We start from the raw sequence: 24,393 nt of genomic DNA, 5'->3' as shown, positions 1-24,393 counted from the left end.
AAATAACGAATAGAACGAATTTTTGTATCAAATTTATTTAAATAATTATTTCCATGAATTATGTTTATATTGCCTTTATCATTCAACTGTGATAAATAAGGAAATGCTATGAACTTATTAAATTGTTTCACTGAATTTTAACACACGTTCATTGAAACTTATAATTAATATGTCGAAAACAATTATAGTAAAACTGATACTTATATATTTTGAAAAATACAATGTTTTTTAATTTATTTTCTATATGGAGTAAAACAACGAATATTATTGCCACTATTCTATTCATTAATCTTAGTAATTTAAAGATCAATATTTCATTTTACATATTACATATTTTATCTTCGTATATAAATCGTATATGAAGCTAAAAAAATTTAAACAAATTTTTTTTTTTATTATATTAGTAATTCTGAGTAACATTTTATTTTTCTTTTTATAACAATATAACTTCGTACGATTCTTAAGCGAGAAAATAAGAGAGAATGTTAATTATATTTGTTTGTTCCCTGACTTTAAATAACCAATGCAAACACATATAACTTTTGTTGTTAAGTACAGGAAAGAGATACCTGGATGCATGTATGATTGCTGTGAGTTAAATTTTCATAGGACTATTAATTCTTTAAATATTAAATAAGCGTTTGTGTATTATAAAATAAATTAATCGATTGATTTAATTATTTATGTAAATTTTGTTAATGTCACAAATGAATCCAATGTAACAATATTAGTTTTTAATATCTTACGTCTTTTATATTTTTATACAGAAAATATTGATTGTTATTTCGATGGTGATAGAGAATCAAGTCGAACGAGATTCGATGTCTGTAAATGTTTTCTAACCGTAGTCTAAGTTATCAAGTTTTAAAAATAAATCGATTGTGCAACCGGCAACTGCAAAAGTACTTTTTTTATGCCCATATATTCATCGTAATGTAGTTTTAAGTATCAAGTAGTTCTAAGTTATTTAATTGCAAATGGTTGTTTATCTTTTATAAACGAGAAAATACAATTACTGAAACGTCAACTTAATTGAATGCTTGATTCTTAAGTCGTCTATGAATTTATTTAATTCCATGATATAGATTTTTTTATATAAATAATACTGGCTACTAAAAAATACTTACATATAATAATAATAATATAATTAATATCTTTATTACTATTAATATACATTTAATTTAATCACGAGCACAATAGATTTATATTTACTGAGGTGAAGTTAAATTAAAGTTTATGAAAAAAATAGATTTTTTTCCAAGAATTTAATTAATAATAATTTAACCCTCTTATAATTGTAATATTATCTATTATTTTTTAACTTTTTATTTAATTGATCGGCCAGGGAAAGTACTTTTAGTCATATTTACTTTCATACTTATTGCCGGAGGATTTACGTTTGCCTTTTTACATGATATTGTCTTCTCTTGATTTTTCACTACTATTTAGATGAATGTCAAGATAAACTTGTTCGTGAAGACCATTTGTAAAAATTATTGTTAAAGACAATAATAAATGTATTATATTATTAACTGGTGTTATTATTTAAATCCCTTGTTTATAATTAATTCCTATATTCTAAAGGCATGTTTTATTACACAATTCATTCATTTGGTTTACCTAATTTTATGAGTATTATTATAAATACAAAATTTATTTACAATACTTTAATTTACAAAAGTTTATAATACAAATAATGTAAATATATATCATTTTATAATAAATAATATTATGAATATAATAAAAAATATTATAAAACATATATTATGATGTATTTTATAATATTTTAATAATTCTAATAGCAATGTTAATTATTAAAAAAATTCGCAATTAAATTCTAGTAAATAAATAGTTTATTTATACTCAATGAGATATTATTTAATAACATAAAATAGTATAAAAATGCAATTAATGTAATTAGTATTAATTTAAGTATTTACATAAGTTATACTTATAAAATAAAATGTATATAAAAATGTTATACTTATAAAAAGTCATAACTAACTTATGGTTATAATTAATATTTTTTTAATTTATTACATATATTGAGAAAAAGTATTTTTTAAATATTTTACAAAAATATATAGTTTGATAAAAAATTGATTTTTACTTTTATTATTTCATAAATTGGGGGGGGGGGACTTTAATATAAAATTAAATGTTTTAGATTTTATCAAAATAAGAAAAATAATACACACACAATGCATTAAAAGAACATGTATTTCATAATATATTTATTATCATTTTTATTAGTTTAATTAAATTAATTAAGTTAAAGTCGTTTTATTAGCAGAAAATAGAATCTTCTACATTAAAATTTTTATAACTTTGTTCAGAAATTAGTTTAAGTATAGATTGTTTTTTACATTTGTGTGATATTTCAGATTTTAATATTATTTGAATTATATTCGTTGTAATCAATCAATACAATTGCATTATATTAATTATTATTTTCATAAGTTATAATTAATCTTATTCGGTACTGTACAATATTTAACTTTAATGTTTATTTAGATTTATTGAATAATTGATTTTTATATTAAATTCCAATCTTTAATAGTCATATAAAATACTTCTTATATTTTAGTTCAACCATATATTTCGATTGATACATAAGCATAAAATATATTATTTTCATTGATATAACATTATGATTTGTATTGATGATCGGGGATACAGTTATAATAGAAGAAATGGTTTGCATATAAATGTTTATTATTAAATATTTTGAAAAATTATTTGCTCATATGTTATTTGTGAACTGACATAACGGAATAATTAATATTTTATATTGAAGTTACAAATTCATTATAATAATTTAAAAATTTAAATTAAATAAATCATAAGTCCAGTATCTTCACGAACATTAAGAAATTATTACTCATGGTTTTCATTTATATTTAAATATGTTTCTGTATAATTTTCTGTTGATATTATTTCATATATCTCTAAGTAGTTAAAATATAGTTAAAAATTATGTTAATATTTAGGCACAACTCCTTCATCAAATACTATTATAAAATGATACCGTCAGCGGTTTTTGTTATTGTATGTACTAAATAATAGTTTAGGATAAAAGGTAAAAATGGTATCAACAGAGTTTCAAAAACATCATATATATATATTTCATTTAATATATGATAAGCTTGTTAAAGAAATTTTTAATACAATTTATTGATTTTAATATTAAAATTAATAAAATTAATAAATGAACAATACGTAATTTCTATAATTTAATCTGAGTAATTTCAGTACAAATTAAAATTAACATTTTATAATATTTAACCAGTTAGAATGAATGGTTAGTAAGAAGAATTTTTAAAGTAGCAAAAGATCGATTCGGTTTTAATTTGGTCGACCGACATTTCTTTAGAACTTATGAGTTAAACCAAGAAAAGCTGAAAGGAGATTAGCGTTCGCTTGGGTCGACGTTTGACGTGACACAATTTTCAGAATCAAAGGATTTGCAAGTAATTCTATCCTGTCTCTCACTCCCCTCTCTGGTTTTGATAATAATGTGATCTACTAGGACATTCGCTTAAGTTTCTTTACTTCTCGTCTATCTTTTGTTAACTTATATGTCAATTTATAATATGATCGTATATTATATATTGTGACTTAACTATATCTACAAAAACACAAATTTAGATTACATAACATACATTTTAGATTACAGAGATCATTTTAAACGAAAAGATTTTTCATGCTTAAATCGTTATTTGTTTTGTATTTCCAGTAGGTTTTAATATAATAAGCAAACAATTACGTAATCGAACTGCAATTCATTTAATTAGTTGATAATAATAAATTTCATTTTTTTATAAATAAAATTTCTATTATTCATTCAAACTAATAATTATTTTTAGTTATTTTTCAAAAAGTAATTAATCAACAGAAATCATAATTATAAAATAAAAGCAATACAAAATATTTTCCATTGACACAGTACTTTTAAAATTAAAATATCAGATTTTAAAAACTTTCATATAAAAAAAATTGGAAAACTAGCTTTTAGTGTTTTCCATATATACATATATATACGAATTCTGATTGTTACATTTTTTTATCTATTACATTAAATTTTGTTAAAATAAATCTATTGTATGTAAAAAAATTTGTATGAAACATATGGTTAATTCGATTAACGTACATTAATCTTTCAATGTTTATAATCAATTATCAACTAAAATGCTTCAGGTACTTTTTCAATGATGAATTTGATAATTCTTAATTTTTTTGCAAAATTTGGACACAATTTCAGAAATATTTGGACTTGAAGACTATCTTCAAATTCTAAGCAAATTTATAATATTCATTCTATTATTTAAAAATAAATATCAAAACATACAATATTAGAAAATGATCTTCTCATGTATGAATAATGTTTTAAACAAATTATCAATATATTTTTAGCCTCACACTTTTAATAAGAAAATTATCTTTTATTAAAACGTACTTCAACAGTATTTAACTAATTGAATATAATATTATTTATCGATATAAAAAATAAAATTTGTTATTAAAATATTACAAAATACCACATAACTTTTTCCAGATAATCCAAAAGACCAAAAAAATATTTTTAATAATAATAAGTTTATAGACAGGTAGACCATAATTTGTTTATCAAAATGTCCTAGGTTTAATTTTCTTTCTAATTAAACATACAAATGGATATATTAATTAACAGCATATTCATTTATGTTTCAACCGATTCACACAGTCATCGATATTCACATTATCGTTTCTAGATTCCAAAATTCTAGATTGTAAAATGTTCACATATAGCTTTTTAATATTGTATAATAATCATTGTTAAAATATAACTATTTATTTCATATAAAATGTTGTATATACATAACGAAAAACGGATTTAAGGATGTAAAATCTAATTGTATAAAAAATATTTACATAAATTTTTTGTATTTTTAAACTTTGAATTGTACTTTTATTAACGTACAAAAATTTTTCCAAAAAATTGCTATAATTAAAAATTTAAATAAAAGAATATTCATACTATTTTATAAAAATGCAACACTTGAAGAGAGTTTGTACAATATTATATACTTTTATTGAATTCAGATTTTTATTTGTCCCAATACTGACTCAACAATATAATATGAGTTTATATATTCAATTAAATTAAATCTAAAAAATATATCTAAAAAATAATAATAATAAAAATTTACGAAAACTGGAAGCGTTATTTTTCATAAAAATAACATTTGAAATTTTAAAATAGTCAATGGAACGTGTAACAAATATGAAAAAATGTAAATAAAAATAGGAAATAAATGATTCTATATGTAGTGAACTTAAAAAAGATGGATGTATAAAATTATTTAAATCTATAAAGTAAAAAATAATATTAATTAAATAAATTAATGGATAGATTAAATAAAATAAAGTTTATGAAAATTTAATGATAAAGCAATTATAATTATGAAAGCTTAATTGATATATACTAAATTCAGTTTTGTATGGTAAATTCTGTTTTTGTATGATACATTAAAATATGATATTAATAAATAAATATAATTTTTTCAGAAAAAAATTTCAATCTGTTGTCTATGATTGTTCTACTATTTTTAGTTGCTACAATTCAGTTATATTTAGTTCACGTGCAACTTTCGTTATTTGATGAACTATAATTGTATTCTTAATTTCTTATTGTATTCTTAATTCTTATTTGTATTATTCGAGTTTTATTTTTTATTATAAAATTATAATATATTTATCAATGTACAACATATAGAAGAACTGAAAGGAATATATATTTTTAAAATATAATTATTGTGAATCATACTAAATAAGATAACTAATTGTATATCATATACAGATATTTTCAATAGTGTCCTGTAATATCTTTATTTTTATTGAATTTAGTTGGTTGAAGTTTGTCCAGAAATATGAAGCATTTAACTGACATATATGCATAAAGATTAATTAGTTTAATTAATAGAATATGCAGCTAATATTGTTCGGAGTTTTTCAAAAATAATATTTCAAAAACAATGAAATTATAGCTGAAATATTTATAAAAAACTGTATATTAGGATAAAGATCTATTTTTTGTAAACGAAATATTAAAAGTGAGGTAATAAAATGACGATATCCGTTAACAGTGTTATTAAAATTAAAATAATAACAAAATATATTAATTAGGTTGAAAACAGGTAATTGCCTCCAAAAAATTAAATAACTGAAAAATAATCCCAATGATCTAATTTGCGAAACATAGTGGAAGATAGAAATGTGGTCGCACGCAGCATCTCCAAGGCGTGCGCACGCGCAATAACAGTGACCAGGAGGGAAAGATCTGTAAGACTGAGTCTGGAGGGAAGAAGTTTTGGCAGTCGGCAGTTAGCAAACGGGTGTAGTGATACGAAGAAGTAAATAAAATAATTTCGTGCTAATTGTGTTGCTAAGTGTCTCAGAGATTTAAATACATCACAAGATTTATAGTATTTAATATTACGTATGACGAGGAAGTGAATTCTTTAAATAGCTGCTGCTATACTAATATATGAAAATGGTCAACGATACCTGATGAGACTACAGACGTTTAACGAAATTAGGAAGCAACAGTTTTCAACTCACCCATATACAGTATATGACATAGATAATATTCACAACAGAATTAAACATAATAAGATAGTTTTAGTATATCTGCACATAAAATTAATGAACGGTATGTTTAATATTTCAATATTTTTGTAGTAAAATATTGAAGCGATTTAATTCCAATCATAACAGATTATAAGATCGAAAGCACATTATCAATGTATACGAAATAATTTTACAATAAAATATAATGCTCTTTATTAAAAGTATACAGAAACTTATTTAGAGGTAAAAACGTATACAGAAAAAAAAATCATTGAGCATATTCAATATAAATATTCACAAAATAAAAAAGTAAATAATTTACATTTATTTATTAATGAAATCATATTATTAAAAAATATTAGTTAACAAGATTATGAATTTAAACTAATTAAATATTATTTCATGAAAATTTATTAATGTTTGATAATCAAATACTTGTGCAGTATCTAAATATTACCGAGTGAAAATAATTAAAAATTCATATATAAGGGTCTGTAGGATATTAAATATGAAACTTATTCTAAATGCCTGTTATAGAATTATTATATTATAATAAAACAAATTAATGTTGTTAACATCCATTATAATTTTGAAATTGAAACGCAACAACTTATTTAAATTTTATGTATATAGATATAAAAAATTTAATTAATTATATTTTAAAATCATTTAATACATCATATTTTTGTGAAACAGTTAAAATAGAATTATTATTAACTATCAAGTCGATTTTTGACACATATTACCTATAATAAATAAATAAATAATAAATAATAAGTACATATAAACTATTGCAGAAATATGAATATTTTATTAATACTTATAAATATTCTAAATTAAAAGTAAAGTATAAAAAATAAAACACGTGAAGTAAATCAGTAATAAAGCAGTGTTAGTTTATAAAATTGACGAAGTTATATTTAAAATATTTTTTTTTATTTTCAGTGATTAATATTAAAATATTGTAAAAATTGGATAAGTTACATAAATGATAATCTTAGTATGTAATATTATCATTCAGTACCTTTTTGCTCATATCCCTTGTAATATTTGAATTATTAATTTTTTTTTATTCTATTTTGGCATCACATATACATTCAAAGAATATAAATTTAATCAATATTAAAACTTTTTTGGATTTTCACAAACGTCCAAAAAGTAGAGTTTAAATAAAATGAATTAAATTTTATTATTTTATACTCAATTAAAAATTAAAGCTTAACGTTCTTTGAAAATTATTTTAATTTTAAAATTGTCTGTCACGAAGTAATTTTAAACATATTTTAAGAATTATATATACATTTAAAATAAATGACAAAGTTGATTTATAAAACAACGAAATCATAAATAGTTTAGAAATATATTGTATTGTACAAATATTATGCCTGCATTACTAAATTTTAATTAATAGAGTTTTGTACTGCTACGAAAGTGGGTTAAAAATCAATTTATTTTATTTTTTTTTTTTTTGAAAATATAACTATCGATCTTCAATACAATTAAAAAAAAAAAATTTATTAATAAACATGTAAAAGAAATATAAAAGTATATTTTGCCGAATACACAATCAATGCTATGAAATATCCGTATACGTCTGTATAATAATAAAATCCCGGTATAACAGATTTCCAGATTGATGTGTGTATAGATAATAATTTGATAAAAATTTTATTAACCTGAGAATATAGGATTATACGAAATAAAATTTATTTTATATATAAAAAATAATGTATATGTAAAGCTCTTGATTCATTTAGTAAAAGAACCATTGTTTTTATAAAATTTTATAAGTATAATTCTCGTTTGAGTTATATTATAAAATTTATATAAATTCTTCAAATTTCAAGATTGAAACTTTATCATAAAATGAGTTATTTTTGGAAATAACTAATTTTAAAGCTATATATAATATCTTCTAACTGATATTAAGTTGATTATAGGGTAATCTTTATTATTGTTAATTATTTTTAACCCTTTAAAATAAGTAATAATTGTTTGATAATTTGAGTAAACATTCAACTGAAAATTGTTTATTGATCATTGTCATCAAATATTAACATTAATAATGAAAGTCAATATTTATATAATGACACATTGCTTAAAATATTATCATGCAGGTTTCAATAAATCTATTTTAATATTTCTGTTGATGGCCTCCAAGAAATTTTTTAGTATTATACTATATGATAATAATAATAATTATTATAACTAATGGATATAATAATGTATTAAAATATTAAAGCTATTATATATAAATATAATAGTCACTATTGTAGCAAATGACTTATTTAATGAGTTATATATTTATTTATATAATGAGTTATTTATATAATTTATTTATATATTTATATAATATATATTTTTTATATAATATATAAATAATAATATATAAAACTTATTTGTATAAAAAATTTATATAATGATTTAACTTTTATTCTGCTATTAGATGCAAATTAGTATTTTCTTTTCGTATTCCAGCTGTATTTTTATAAATATATATATAATATATGTATTTATATGGTAGTTAAGTTTTATATTTACTATAATGATATTCAATTTTAAGTACTCGTGTCTGTATAGATTTTAAAAAACAAATTGTCATTCCAAATAGTATTCACATATACTACCATATATACAGTCACAATATAAATTTTAAAATCCTCATGAAAATAATCAGTGTATAACTGGATAATTTATTTCTGTCATTATTTTCTATTCATTTGCATATAATATTTTAATGTTAACTGTAAATATTGAATGAAAATATACATAAAGCTAAATGTAACTTCTAATTTGGTCTCAGACGTCATGATATGAATATAAAAATTTTATGTAACCTCATTGAAATAAAGTAGGAATATATCGGCGTTTAATCTGTATCTAATGTAATTGAATCACCACTAATTACTATTATAAGATGCGAAAAATACGAATTACCATTTTACATTGTAAAAAGAAAGTTTTATATGATGATAATTAATAATATTATATAAAATATCACGAGCAGTTTAGTTAAAAATTATAAATATTATTCTTGAACTTTATCAGATACAACATTATCGATTGTAATCTGAAAAAATTACGATTTAAAATATGAATTTATAATGAATAATATGTTGAAATCTCAAAAACAGTATTTTGTACATAAATATAACAAATATACAAATAGATTTCTTTCTCTCACTTTCTTAATCGTTAACTCGTTATCTCTTTCGTCGTTTTATCTCCAACACTCTCCCTCCTCTCTCACTCCCCCCTCGCTCTTTTAAAACACAGATTTTGTGATACAAATATTAAATATAAAGAAATGTTCATGTGTCATACAATTCGTATAATTTATGAAAATTTAAAAATTATTAAAACTAAATTGAACTAAAAATATTAAATTGAAAAATATGTGCCTTCAACATAAGTATTTTAGACGTTTAGCATTACCTTAGATGTAAAAATATATTTTAATAATTTATGTACTAATGAAATAAATTAAAAATTAATGAGGACAAAATTTTTAAATAAAATAATAATGAAATCTCAAAATAAAATCATTGTTAATAGAAATAAATTTATATTCATGTAAAGGTTGAAAATATTTTTATGCAATAGTTTAAGTACATTGTATTAAATAAATCTATGAATTTACTATATATTTATTAGTATTACTAATAAATATTTTATACTATATAGTTTTGGTTTTCTTTTCATTTTTATTGCTTCATAATAGATCTTTATTTATAAAACAATGTAAATTACATTATAAATTTCATAATGTTTCATAATCTATTTTATTTCTTTTATTGACATTTCTTATATATGCCATTAAAATATATTGTATTAGTATTCGATATTTTTACTTAAAATTGTTACTATATAAATATATGTTATATGTATATATATATATATATATATATATATATTTCTCTACATATTATAGTATACATTCTAATATTTAAGAGCCTACAATGTTAACTTTATATCTCGTAATGAGTACTGCATTGAATATATAATGAATGATGAATAATATTATATTTCAATGATATATTCATTATCATATCTATTTGCAAATGTATTTCTAGTTGTAATGTATTATAATTTATAAATTTTAGCATTTCTTTTTAAATATACTTCTGTATATCGAAAATATTTAATAAAATATGTACATGAAGGAAATAATACATTAACCTATTGTTATTGATTATTAGATGATATTTAAATAAAAATTGACATAAACAATATAATGTATTGCTTTTGTTTCTAGTATTCAAAAATAAATTGAAATTAAATAAAAATTTTAACTTTCATAGAGTTAAAGTTTTTATGTTATTATAAATTTTGTATTATATCTTAACTTTATAATTTAACAAATATTTTATACATTAGTTCAATCAAAACCAATCTTGATGAAAATTTATTCCATTCTAGAAATACTAGCTTTTAAATACAGTATTATCTACTAAATGTGTAATTACTATATAAAAGTAATTACAGTTATTGCATTTTACATATACTATACTTATTTATCAAATCTAAGAAAACTGTTCATTCTATTTAACTGACAAATCAAAATAATTGAAAAAAATCTAATAATTTATATAATTTCTAATTAGTCACATATTTATTTATTTGAAATTTTCCCGACATTTCAAATATAGTCTTATATATGGATAGGAATAAACAATATTTATTGTAAATATTGTATAAATTAATAATATAAAATAAACGCCAAAAATATATACAGTAAAAATATCAGATGTGTATCATCAACGTACCCGAGAACAAATCATTTTTCGTTCTATGAATTTTTTAATTTCTTAACATGTTTACAAATGTTTACTTAATTTTCCGTTTATTACAGATTCATGATTAGTAAAATCTATTCCCAAGAATGAAGTGTTTAAAGGGAGTCCTCTTCATATTCAACCTGCTTATATGGGTAATATTATATTTTATGTAATACGTGAGTTTTACACACATAAATAGGGTATGATCTTAAAATAACTAGATTAACATAGGAACTAAATCATTCATCAAAGTTAATAAATTGTAATGTTTAAATGATGAATATTTCTGAAAAAAAAAAAAAAATTGTGAAAATCATTTGATCCAGTTCTATTTTAATTATATCAAAAATATATTACAAAAGTTTTTCAATAACGTCGGAACTTCTAAATAACGAAATATATTTTCTTTAAAATATATAAAAATATTTTCAATTTCATTACAAATCAACACATTTAACGTAATGTCTAGTAATTCTTTAAATTTAAAATCAATTTTTTTTTTAAAGATGTACTTAATAAATTATATTTATTAATAGCTTTTTTTTAATAATTCTTTTTCTCATTTCGAATTTTATATTCAAACAAATTTTTATTTTATTTAACGAAAAGTAAAACCGAATAATCTATAATCTAATTTAATAATCAAAACATTTATTATTTTAAATTTATTATTGGCATTGATTATTATAAAAAAATATCTCTTTTTAATGTTGCATTACACATTTTATTAAATTCTTGATTTTATCAAAAATAATTATTGTACTCTACGAATCTTGTGCGAATATATATACAAACATAAAATATTACTTTGCATCGATTTTTCTAAAAATATAATATCATAAAATATGGTATTTAAGATATGTCTCTGAATAATGTAATTATTGTTATAATATTGAATGATTAATTTTCATTTATCGAAAATTGATCGGAAATTAGTTTATAAAAAATTAAAGAAAAATAAACGAATAAGCTTATTATTATTATATTTTTATGGACAGGTGTTCTTTATTATCAGTAAGAAAATTTTTGTTTAAACATGATTTTGTATTCACAAATATATTTGTGACAAATTTCCAAATTATTAAAAAACAAAAATCACTTTGATATGACAGTTTAATTTAAATATTTAATATGTCACTTTTCATAAAATATTTCCATTATTAATGTTTAATTTCATTTAAATAACAAATTTATGGTTTTTTTGTTCTCATTTTCTTAATTTCATCATGATGATGATTTGAACTAGTATTTAAATTTAACCTTATAACAACATTTTTTATTTTTTATATTTTTTTCTACTTTAGATTCCTCTGCAATTGGCCTCATTTGCGTATATATTATTGCGTTAGATGTATTTTAGTAAATTTTTAAAATATGTACATAAATGTAAAATTTTTTAAATTTTCTACTTTAAAAGTATAAATTACATTATTTTTTATTTAGTTATATTCAAATATTGTATATTTTACATTTTACGTATTCAACTATAACGAATCTCAAGCATATCTTCGTGTATTATATGCCATACATTAATTATGTGTTTTTAGTAGACAAATTCTGAGATTATTTAGCAATTGAAAATGATCTTGCATAAATAATAAGTAAAAATAATGAATATATGACATCGATGTTAATGCGTTGATATGTCGAAGCTCACCTCAAGAAAATACTTATAATTTTGTTTGATGAGTATACATATTTCACACAAGTTTCGTCAAATAGCACATAAATTTCACTGGATAAATAGTAATCATTTTTTTTACAATGCAGCCAATAATCATTCTTCTAAAGTTGCACTTCATTCTACATTAAGCTTGTTGTTTCTTCAGTTGTCAGGGTGCACTGTAATGGTGATCGGAGCATGGTTACTAATGGAGCCGAGCAAAGGACATTTGCTTAATATCTTCGCCCCTCACGCAATTCCCACGGAAACAATTTATTTTGTGGCCTACAGCCTCCTCGCAACCGGCTTCACGATACTGATCGTTAGTTTTTTCGGCTGTCGTGTAGCCCTACGAGAGAGCCACTGCATTCTCGTTATTGTAAGTCTAACATCCTATTTTTCCAACTTTTATGTCCAACATCGACGATATGAGAACGATGTAAATATATTATTTTTTTAGCCTGTTTTTGTTCAAAAGAAAAAATAAATAAATAAAATACAAATACTTTTAAATTTTTCTTTGAGTAATTTCGTCTCTAATTATGTTAATATTTTATGTTATTTTATGAAAACAACATTTCATTAGTTTATTTTAGATTAAAATATTTTGTACCTATTTTATATTATTATATGTTAAAATTTGTAATGTCTTCTTCAGCCATAATAATGAATCTCATTGACCCATTATAACTTCTATATTAAGTAGAATACAAATTCATGATTAGATAATTTTTTAAAATAATATTTTTTAAAATTTGATAATGAAATTTTAATTACTAATATTTCAGTTACTTCATTACTAATATTTCAATGAAAAACATAACCATAAACGATTTTATAAATTTTATAAATTTATTGAGTATAAAAGTTTTCTTGTAATAATAGCAAATTTCTTCGATTGTGATAGTTTATTTTGTAATGTACATAATAAATAGAATAAATGGAATAGCAACATATCCATACATATCGAAATGAATGTAAATATAAGTATATATTGGAGAATAACTAAAATGAGTAATGCTATGAGAATTCTTTTTTCAAATGAGAAATTTAACATAACAAAGCAAACATAACATTTACAATTCTATAACGTATAAACTCATCTTTATATATTTTATTTCACCAAAAGTTTCATTATCTGAAATATACGTTCTATTTATTTTGCCAGAATACTATTATTGTATGATTTATTTAAATTAATTAGCATCATATAATTGTAAATATAATATATTATATTGAGAATTTTTAATTAAAAAATAATTAATACATAAAATATATCCATATTAAAATGATAGAAAATGTTACATATATAAAAAATTTAATTTCAATATAAATTTTATTTTAAGGTTAATTAAATTGCAGTCGATTTTAAAAATCAGAATTTTTATATTTAAAGTAAAAAATTGAACTTCTTTATAACGTAAAATGAGTTTTGAAAGAAATTTATAAATTATGATAATTGAGATATAGTTATTTCTATATATATATAATATAAATTATACTGATGTTGGCCTTATTTTATGAAAGAAGAAAATTTCAATCTTTGATTAACGTATAAGTATATTATTATATTCAATAAATACATAATAGAATATTATAATTAACAAAGATATTGTATACATGTTAAATATAATGTAAGACTATAAATGTAGCTCATTTCAAACAATAATTGTATTAAGCTGTGTTTCTAACAAAATACCTTCAGTGGAAAGTATTAATAATCTGAGATAATTTTTAAGTTATAAGAAGAAAATAAACTTAATAAGACTTTCTATATAGAAAAAATATTTAATTCATTAGTAAATAAAAATGTATTTCAAGTACGGGGATTTTATCTCATTTTGAAATACTTGCAATCATATAAAATTGATTAATCATAATAATTCAAACACCTCATTCTGAAAATGATTAGTATCACAAACATTAAGAAAAGACTTGCAAAATTAAAAGATCAAGTATCTTTCATTAATAGTTAAATTTATCATCCTTCCGCTTTCTATCGATTTTTCAAAATTTACTATTGCTTCTCTGTTATACGCATGCGTGTCAATATGACCTATTAAGCAACTGTGGTACGTCGAATTCATAAAAATGTATGCTCTCACGCATAATTCTGGTTATTCGTAAGTTTCTTTTGAATAAATAAATATCTTCTTATACATCGTATAAAAGTATTTTTCAATTTTGACGACAATAATTTCAGCCAATACTCGTTGCGCTTTTTTAATTGATTATGATTATTAATTGACATGATTGCGACTGAATCTATAATAGAAATTTTTAATATTTAATTTTATATATCAGTGTAAATTTTTATATGTATCAATTTTATTAACATATATTCAACATATTTTTGGATTATTCGCCTTTATTAATAAATAATACTATTTTATTGTTGCATACATTATTACTATGAGGAGGCTGATTATTTACGAATATGAGTTAAAAATTGAATACAATTTTCGTTGGAATAGTTATAATATAATGTCAATGTACTTGAATTGAGAAGTTCTCAAGACTTTTTAGATTTACAAATGAATTATTTAACTTTAAATAATATCACTTTCAAACAATAAAATAAATTCACATTTTACAAGAGAGCGATTGTATGTATTTCGATGATACTGAAACATATCGTTTATATTTCAAATATTAAAATTTCATGAAAACTTAAAAAATTTTTAAACAAAATTAAATTTTGTATTATTTGAAATTTTTTATTATAAAATATTACTAAATATTACAAAATTATTTCTAAGCTTTAAGTATAATTAATGACATTAAAAAATCGAGCCTAAAATTTGAATATTAGTACTTCATATGTGTCGTATATAAATGTATTTTGTATATTTTAATGAATTTCCTTAATTATCAAAGTCAATTTGTAAATTTCATGCAGAGAAAAATTCAATCGAATAATAGATGAAGTAATATATAGATTATTTTAAATTAATCCTTCGTCTAATAGAAAGCATTTGTTGACGTAGCATATTGGATCGGTTTTTACGTACAAAGAGATTTTCAATTTTACCAGATTAAATTAGATTGTGTCTAAATTTTAAATTACGACACATATTGCAACGAAGTAAATTAATTATTCTTATTTTTGTTCTATTAAATATTGATTCTTTTATAAAATAGCAACATAAAGCTATATAAAATATCTTCATACGATAACCAGAATACAAGTAAATTTAACCAGGGCCAACTATAAAAATCTATATTATACGTCACTCATACATCCAAACATTTATATGACAAACGTCACTTTACATCTTTATCTTTTAGACAGCATTAATAGTCATTTCACTCACGATCATTCAATCTCCTATCTCTACCAGTCCATTTTTATGTATAATCGATGACTTTCTAATATGCATATATTAGAACGCATATATAATAATATGCATAACTATTACAGTATATGAGCCTGTTAATAATTCTGATCGTTACTGAGTTGGTGACGGCTGCTGTCCTCGGCATAATGATGTATCGAGCGTTGTCAGGGTTGGAGGTCAGGCTGATGGAGCGAATGTCTGAATATTACGGGTACAACGTTTCCAGTGACGTCAGCTTCACTCATAGTCTTGATTATGCTCAATACAAGGTTGGAAATGTGTTGTTCTTACAATCTATTGCAATTATCTGCTAATTACGTCTTATAATTTACAAAATTTTTAGCAAATTATCAATCTCGCCTTTTTATTAGTAATCTTACATTTATGTTTATAGTTAAAAGTAAATAATTATGTTGATTTATAGGAAAACTAAACTAGACGACGAAAATTTAAAGATAATCTGTAGCTAAAATTATTATGTTAAGTAATTATTAAAAATATACTTATATATTTTTTATAAAACAAATATTAGCACTTTGTATGAATGGTATCGTTGATTGTAATAAGAAATTTTCTGTTTATACTTTATTATATAATTTTAAATCTATTTCATTTATTTTCAAACTATTTAATAAATTTATATTATAATTTTAGAACATCAGAATAAAATATTTTACTGTAGAAACAGAAAAATGATAATAATTCGTTAAAGTTCTACTCATAATTATTTCTAAAATTGTGATTATATAGTTTGAAAGTAAATAAAATAAGTTAGTAGAGCGTAGAATTTTTTTTAAATTATAACAACTATAATTTAATATCTTAAATGAAAAAATATTCGTAATATGTATAGCTGTAATTAAGCAAAAGAATATTATTCTCAGTACTTTAACTTCATTTTTAATGTTAAGGTTAATAAATAGGAATAATCCATTTTATACATTACAATAATTCATATTTTACACTTATAATTTTTTAGAATTGTTTATCTTATTGAAATATGTTGTTCCATATTTTAAATTTCCATTTAAATATCTTACAAACTATGCACTTCATTATCAAGTATAATTCAATTAATTATTGTAGTGATTACAAAAATGCAAATACTTTTATACAATTATTTAAAATTTTTAAAGAATCCTTAATTTTAAGAATTATATAAAATTACTATAATATTTTTTAAAAGATCTTATTAGTTTAAGTTAAAATTTTAGATTACTAAATACATTACTTAAATAAATTTTATGTATTTCCATATATTCTGGATGAAATAAAAATTTTTGTGAAATATAATAAATTTATATCTCACACTATACATGTTACATACAGTGCTGTTATTATATATATATATATATATATATATATATATATATATATAAATGAAAAAAATATATAACTTTTTTTATTTTATAATGGTTTTAATGAATATGTTATACTAGATAATAAATATGTAATACATAATTTATAATCTGCTTGAAATAAATTCTACAAGAATATATGAATTATGTTAAAATATGTAAATTTGATTAATTATTATATCCTTTTATAAAGTTATACGTGCTTTCAACTTATTTATTGTAGATAAAGTGATATTCAAAATTAGGATCAGTTCTAATGGGAAATAACCAACGTGCGTGTTAAATAATTTCTGTTGTAATTATTATAAGCAATTGTTTGAGCGCCGAGGAAAATGTTTGATGTGTTTAACCAAGTTGGCAGAAATAAACTCCAAAAAATGAGAGAATTTGAATTTTCAGCTTGCGTTGTTAATTCAGCATTGTCAAACCATAGAAATTCAAATAACAATTTTTGGTTAAATCGAGTACATAAACAAACCTTGATTAACCCTACTGGCTTTGCAGTTCAACTGCTGTGGTATCTACAGCGATAGGGATTATAATGGCACAGCCTGGTGGCGAGAAAGTCACTTTTCCGGGGGGAAGAGGCAAGTGCCCCTAACCTGCTGCATATTTAAGGAAGCCGAGGTCAGCCTTCATCCTTGTTATATATTAATCGACTTTTGGGGTTTAGATTGTTTATTAATGCAAAGCTTGCATGAACGCTAAGTTGATCGGATATATTAACTTTGATTATTTGAATCTCATAATATATAGTTAGTATTCATCCATACATTAGATGACCTGTCATGAAAAGATATGACAGTCTATTTATTTTTATAAGAGCTGTTAAATTTTTTTAGAATTTTATATATGTCTGTATATACTCATAACCCGTATAATTTTTCGTAATATACGATATAAATAAATTCATTTATGTGTTATGATAATTATGAAAATTTTTAAGAATTTTTGCAACAAAAATTAAATATATTCAGTAAAAATTACATATATTTTTACTGAATAAATATAAAAATTAATTTGCACAATTAGAAATATTTGAATAAATAATATTTAAAAATAGAAACTTTTTTAATACCTTATTATTAATGAAACAAATTTTAATAAAAAAAATTATTATCTACCTACTACTTCGACTATATGCTTTCCTTGTGAATCCTAAATTTAAACAATTTATAAAACTATATTTACATAAATGTTTTCTTTATAATATTTTATCACTATTATTTTTCATTAAAACATACAAAATTATATTGCTAAAATGAATTATCATCTTTTTTACTTAAAGATTAAAAATACTGGTAGCCCAATGAGCGTCGTTTCAAGGGTATTTTATAAAAATGTGAGTTTAACTACTGCATACAATATAAAAGAAATATTTATAAAATATATTTAATTAATATCGTTGTACTTAATAAATATGACTTTAGAATGAAAAACCATGGCTTTACCCACAACTTAAAGATGAGTCTGCCTGTCAATCGCAAGATGCAACAGTCCATGAAAGATTCAGGCATAAAGAAGCAAGTTCATATATTGATAATTTTCTTATATTTTTTGTTGACTCTTTAAATTATAATTAAATTATTATAGTATTTAATAGCATAAAATTTACTCTTATTAAATAAATTATATTTTTAATATAATTATTAATTGAATAGAATGTCTTTAGATATTTTTAACTATAATACCATGGTTTTTGCAACAATAAAAAGATTGCTACAAATTATTTTGAAGCCCATTTAAATAATATATTATGTCATTTATTAAATAGAAAATTTTTAATCTATATTAATCAGAATTAATATTTTAAATTTTATCAATAATTTATATCGGTAATTTAATTCTTTTACACTGAAGTTAATTTGGCCATTATTAAAATAGCAAACACAAACAGAAATTTTTAAATATTTATAAATTATTTATATTTATTAATATATTAGCTATGAAAACTTTTAAATTATTTTTAAGATATTAACAGAGCTGAAATATTAATAAAATTATCAAATAACTTTTAATTAATAACTATTCTCGTATTATTATTTTAGGGCTGCCTCGATAAGGTAAAAAATTGGATTCAATATGAAAGCTTAGTGGTTATTCTTTTTGGTGTAGTATTTGCAAGTGCTCAGGTAAATATTAAAAAAAAAAATTATTTTCTCGAAGTTATTTTTCTATCAGATTGTCAAAGGAATAATTCCAATTTCAGAATATATTTTCTATAATATTTTAATGAATTTCATATAGTAGATGAGTGATTTGAATTTTAAATCAGAATTATATAAGTAAAATTATATATTTTATAAGAATTTTATAATTAGATTTCACTTGCATGTTTGTTAAAATTACGGTCTAATAATCAGAATTGAATTTCATAATTTTATATGTTAAATTTTGATTATTATTGAATAAAATACACAACATATATATATATATATATATATAGCTAACATTTGGATTAGTCATATTTTAATATAATTCAAATAAATTTAAATATAATTGTATGAAAACTTCGAATTCAACAATACCAACTACACTTAAATTTTAACAAGTATAAGTTTATTGGAGTTTTTGATAAATTCGCTAAAAATTAAATGCGTTAGTTAATGAAATTATACTTACGTAGTTAAAAAAAATCTCCTACAGTCGCCGAAGAAACATGTAAGACACAAGCATGTTGTTTTTTTTTAAGGCTATCGGTATAATTATATCGGCGTTCCTTTGTCGACGCATCATGAACATGCAGACTGGATAACAGAATGGCCGTGTCAGTCGCGGAAGCGACGGCAGCAGCGGCACATTAGGAAAAAACATTCAAACGTGCAGCATCAGACATTGATAGCTGATGTCACTCATCCCATGCTCGTTGGCATGGTCAATTATTATCCACTTTCTATTAAGAATTTGTTTGTTTTTTACCAATTTATTTTTCGTTAAGAAGTCAGCATACTAATTCATAGGCTTTGAGATTAAAAAAAATGGCTGAACTTGATAATAATAATAATAATAATAATAATAATATAATTTAAATATTTAATCAAACAAGTATTGGTTTTTGGTACTTTCATTATATAAATATAATTGTATAAATATTCTGTATGTAGAATTGAAATCCAACTGCCAATTTAGGTCAATTTAAAAATGAGTTTAGTATTTCTACAATTTATAATATTTTACAATTAATATCAAGTCAATGAAAAATCAATAACCTGTTAATGTCTGTAATTATGTATAATCTATACATTTATTATTTAAAAAATGTATATTATTCATTGATATTCCCCGTTCTAGTAATTATTTAAAATTCGCAATATATTCATGATTTATATTTATAAAAGATTAAATTAAAAAATTTCGAATGATGATTGTCCAGTGATTATTGCCAATAAATTCTGTGTAAATTAACAATTAATATGAAACCTATTTCTACACATTTACACCGATGAATACAACCATTTATCAAATATTGATAATACATCTTCTACATTGGAGTATTACTTAATTATTGATTATTAATATTCAATTAAATACTTTATCAGAAAAGTATGTATGAGATAAGGGACATTGTTAATGTATTAACGCTGCGTATAGAAAATATTTTAAATAAATATTTACATATGAATGCATTTTTTAAACATTGCTATCGTACTATGATTGAAGCTTTTTAACATAATTTACCTTTTTATTCTCTCATTTATAATGGATAAAAAATGAATGAAATAACAAAAGAATTTATATCGAGAATGAAAAGAATTTGCTTGATTCACATAGTATAATATTTATTGCGTACATAGAGAAAAAAAGAATTTTACATGAGATATTATTGATCTTCGTAAACGAATCAATAAAAAAGACTTCACAGCGAAGATAAAAGTACACTTTTACCAAGACAATATACTGCTTCTTACATCAATAAAAACAACATTAACTAAGGATGTAAAATTGATATTCATTTAGAAATTTATAACATATAATAATGATTTTATAGGAATTTTTTATGAAGAGAATATGATTCTTCAATCAAATATTATATTTTCTAATTATCCAGAATTATCAGAATTTCTTTTCTTACTTATGTATATTAGTGTCGGGAGAAAGTTTTAGATTAAAGATTTAGATTAATATTTTGACATATTAAATACAAAGTGTGGCCAAAGGAAATTATCTTATAAAATATAAAGATTTTTATAAAAAAATATATTCTTCATTTTTTATTTAGAAACTCTTACCTCGTATAGTAATTCAATTTCATAAATGAGAGTCATAATTGCATTTGGTTCTAATAAATATCTCGTAAAAATAAAGGATTATTTTATAATTAATTATTATAGCAATAAAAATTTGAAATTAAATATATAACTTTTTATTCCTATATATTCTTGATCGACTTGTCATGTTAGTAATTTCAAATCATTGCTTACATAAATTTACTTATATAATTATTGGAAAATAATTTCTTTTACACGTATTACTATATAAAATTATGTTACATTGTGCCAATATTAATAAAAACTATTAATATTTAAGACACATTGTTGAGTAATAAAATCATAAGACTTTTTAATTATTATTATTTTGTATATTATGAATAAACTACTCGAATTCTAAAAACTTTATGTAATTTAACATTTTAAATACTTTTTAATAATTCTAAGAAATACTTTTAAGATCTCTTATTTTGTTAAGATTTATATCACGCACAATAATTATTTTAGATGATGTTTTATATGTGATATATGATTTTAATTATTAGAAATTTGTATATAAAATTTTTTAAGAATCGATTATTATTTATTTCGATAATGTTTGAAGAATCATTCTGTAAATAAGAAATCAATAATAATGTAAATTATTCAATTGAAAAATAATTTAATAACTTCAAAAAAATGATATATACGAATTTAAGAGTATATTAAATAGTTTAACAAATAAAATTTCAATGTATTTTTGGTTTTAATTATTTGTATAAATTAATTCCATAAAGATTATAATGATTTTATATTAGATCTTTTCATTTAAGAATATGTAAGTACGTTATATGCATTAAATTAGCCATGTTTTTACATAAAGAAAAATTAATTATATATGGTTAAATAATTAGAGTAGATAAAAGTTAATCTAATAAATTATGTATGCACATCTCAATTCCAGTGTTTTGAAAAATTAGTATTCGTGGTATAATAATAATAATTATTAATAAAAAATATTTTATAGTCAGCTCATTAATAGAAATATTATTTAAAAACTAAAATAAATATTAATTAATTATAGTTTTACGTTATATAGAAATCTTTGTTAATTGTCTTATTTTGTAATATTATTTCAGTAATAATTTAAGAATAATTATGTTCAATTTTAAGATTAAAATTAGTAATATTTTAATAATAATATAATAATTCATTGCTATTAAATAAAACAATTGAGTTTAATTTGATTATTAAATTTTTATAGTAATATAAAATGACATAATAAGTAACTAGATTTATGACAATGGAGAAATTTGAAATATAATATTTTTCTATTATTACAAATTCAATACATTTTATGGTTACAATTCTGGTTCAAAAGTTATGAAACAAATTATTTACTGTAAAAATGTTTTTTATATAATAATCTTCAACAGAATTTCTAAAATAATTATTATTCTATTTTATATACAGGATGTACAACTTTAAGCATTAAATTTTAAATATGGAATTACAAAACTTACGCTTTTTTAAACGAATTTATTACATTTTGTGTTTAATGATACCACAAATACTTTTTTTTTTAATAAAGAAGAAAAAATCGTCCATATACTATAACAAAATTTATAAAATTTCAGCAATATCAATAGAAATCGCGTGTGGAAGAATCAAGTAAATTATTATTAAAATAAATTAGAAAATCACGAAATGTGGTAATCCTTAAAATCGATTGTTCTAAATTCGTAAAAAAATATATTATAATTAAATATATATTCATATATATTATTATTTGTATATTATATATTTTATAAGATATTCTATATTTTTATTGAATAAATAAAATAAATATACACATATATAAAGTAAAGTGTTAGTAAAATGAAAAATTATTATATATAAATAAGTACACAGGATACAAACTATGTCCAAGATCAAGAAAGTTATTGAAGTCTTTAATATGTCTACTTAGAATGTGATGTAAAAGTAGAAAAATGTGTGCCAAATGACGGTCATCTTTATTCTCGAAATGGCCCGTCTTCTACGTATGAAAATGTAATAAATTATTTGTAAATAAAGATATTATTTGTGAAATAATTGTATACAAATAAATATATTATCTATTATATAATTGTGCATCTTTCATTTAATTTTTTAATTTATAATTTTTATATGTTCTACTTTGAAAAATAATTTGTTCATTTAAGAAAAATAATTTTCTCAAATTTCTTATCATTAATAATTTAATAAAGAAAGTGTAAAAATAAAAAATATAAATTTATTAGACTGGAATATATTTAGTTATAAAAATTGATTTAAATTGTTTCAATATAAATAATGTTGTAGAACAGAAATATACGTAAATAATAAACAGGTGAAAAAATGAACAAAAAGATGAAAAATTAATTTAAATATCAACACCAGTCAAAATTTTAAATGTGTATTTATAAAATTTACTTACTT

General features: G+C 20.9%; 1 protein-coding gene across 1 annotated transcript; it reads left to right on the top strand.

Moving 5' to 3' along the window:
- The first annotated feature begins 11,461 nt into the window (after nt 1–11,461).
- On the top strand, nt 11,462–20,501 carry LOC105365256 (tetraspanin-11). Its single transcript, XM_011503374.1, has 8 exons — nt 11,462–11,539; nt 13,217–13,429; nt 16,472–16,657; nt 18,251–18,373; nt 19,035–19,088; nt 19,177–19,269; nt 19,795–19,878; nt 20,439–20,501. The coding sequence occupies exons 1-8, from the start codon at nt 11,492–11,494 to the stop codon at nt 20,499–20,501; spliced, it is 864 nt and encodes a 287-aa protein (XP_011501676.1). The 5' UTR covers nt 11,462–11,491.
- Nucleotides 20,502–24,393: the final 3,892 nt, after the last annotated feature.

This window comes from Ceratosolen solmsi, unplaced genomic scaffold (genome assembly GCF_000503995.2).
Source record: "Ceratosolen solmsi marchali unplaced genomic scaffold, CerSol_1.0 scaffold10, whole genome shotgun sequence".
Lineage (NCBI taxonomy): Eukaryota > Metazoa > Arthropoda > Insecta > Hymenoptera > Agaonidae > Ceratosolen > Ceratosolen solmsi.
The sequence above is the reverse complement of the archived record's forward strand: the minus strand, read 5'-3'. Positions and strand labels throughout refer to the sequence as shown.

Coding starts and splice junctions, on each gene's coding strand:
- LOC105365256 (XM_011503374.1), top strand. CDS start 11,492: ATGAAGTGTTTAAAGGGAGTCCTCTTCATATTCAACCTGCTTATATGG. Junction 16,658..18,250: donor TTGATTATGCTCAATACAAG/GTTGGAAATGTG, acceptor CTGGCTTTGCAG/TTCAACTGCTGTGGTATCTA. Junction 19,270..19,794: donor AAAGATTCAGGCATAAAGAA/GCAAGTTCATAT, acceptor TTATTATTTTAG/GGCTGCCTCGATAAGGTAAA.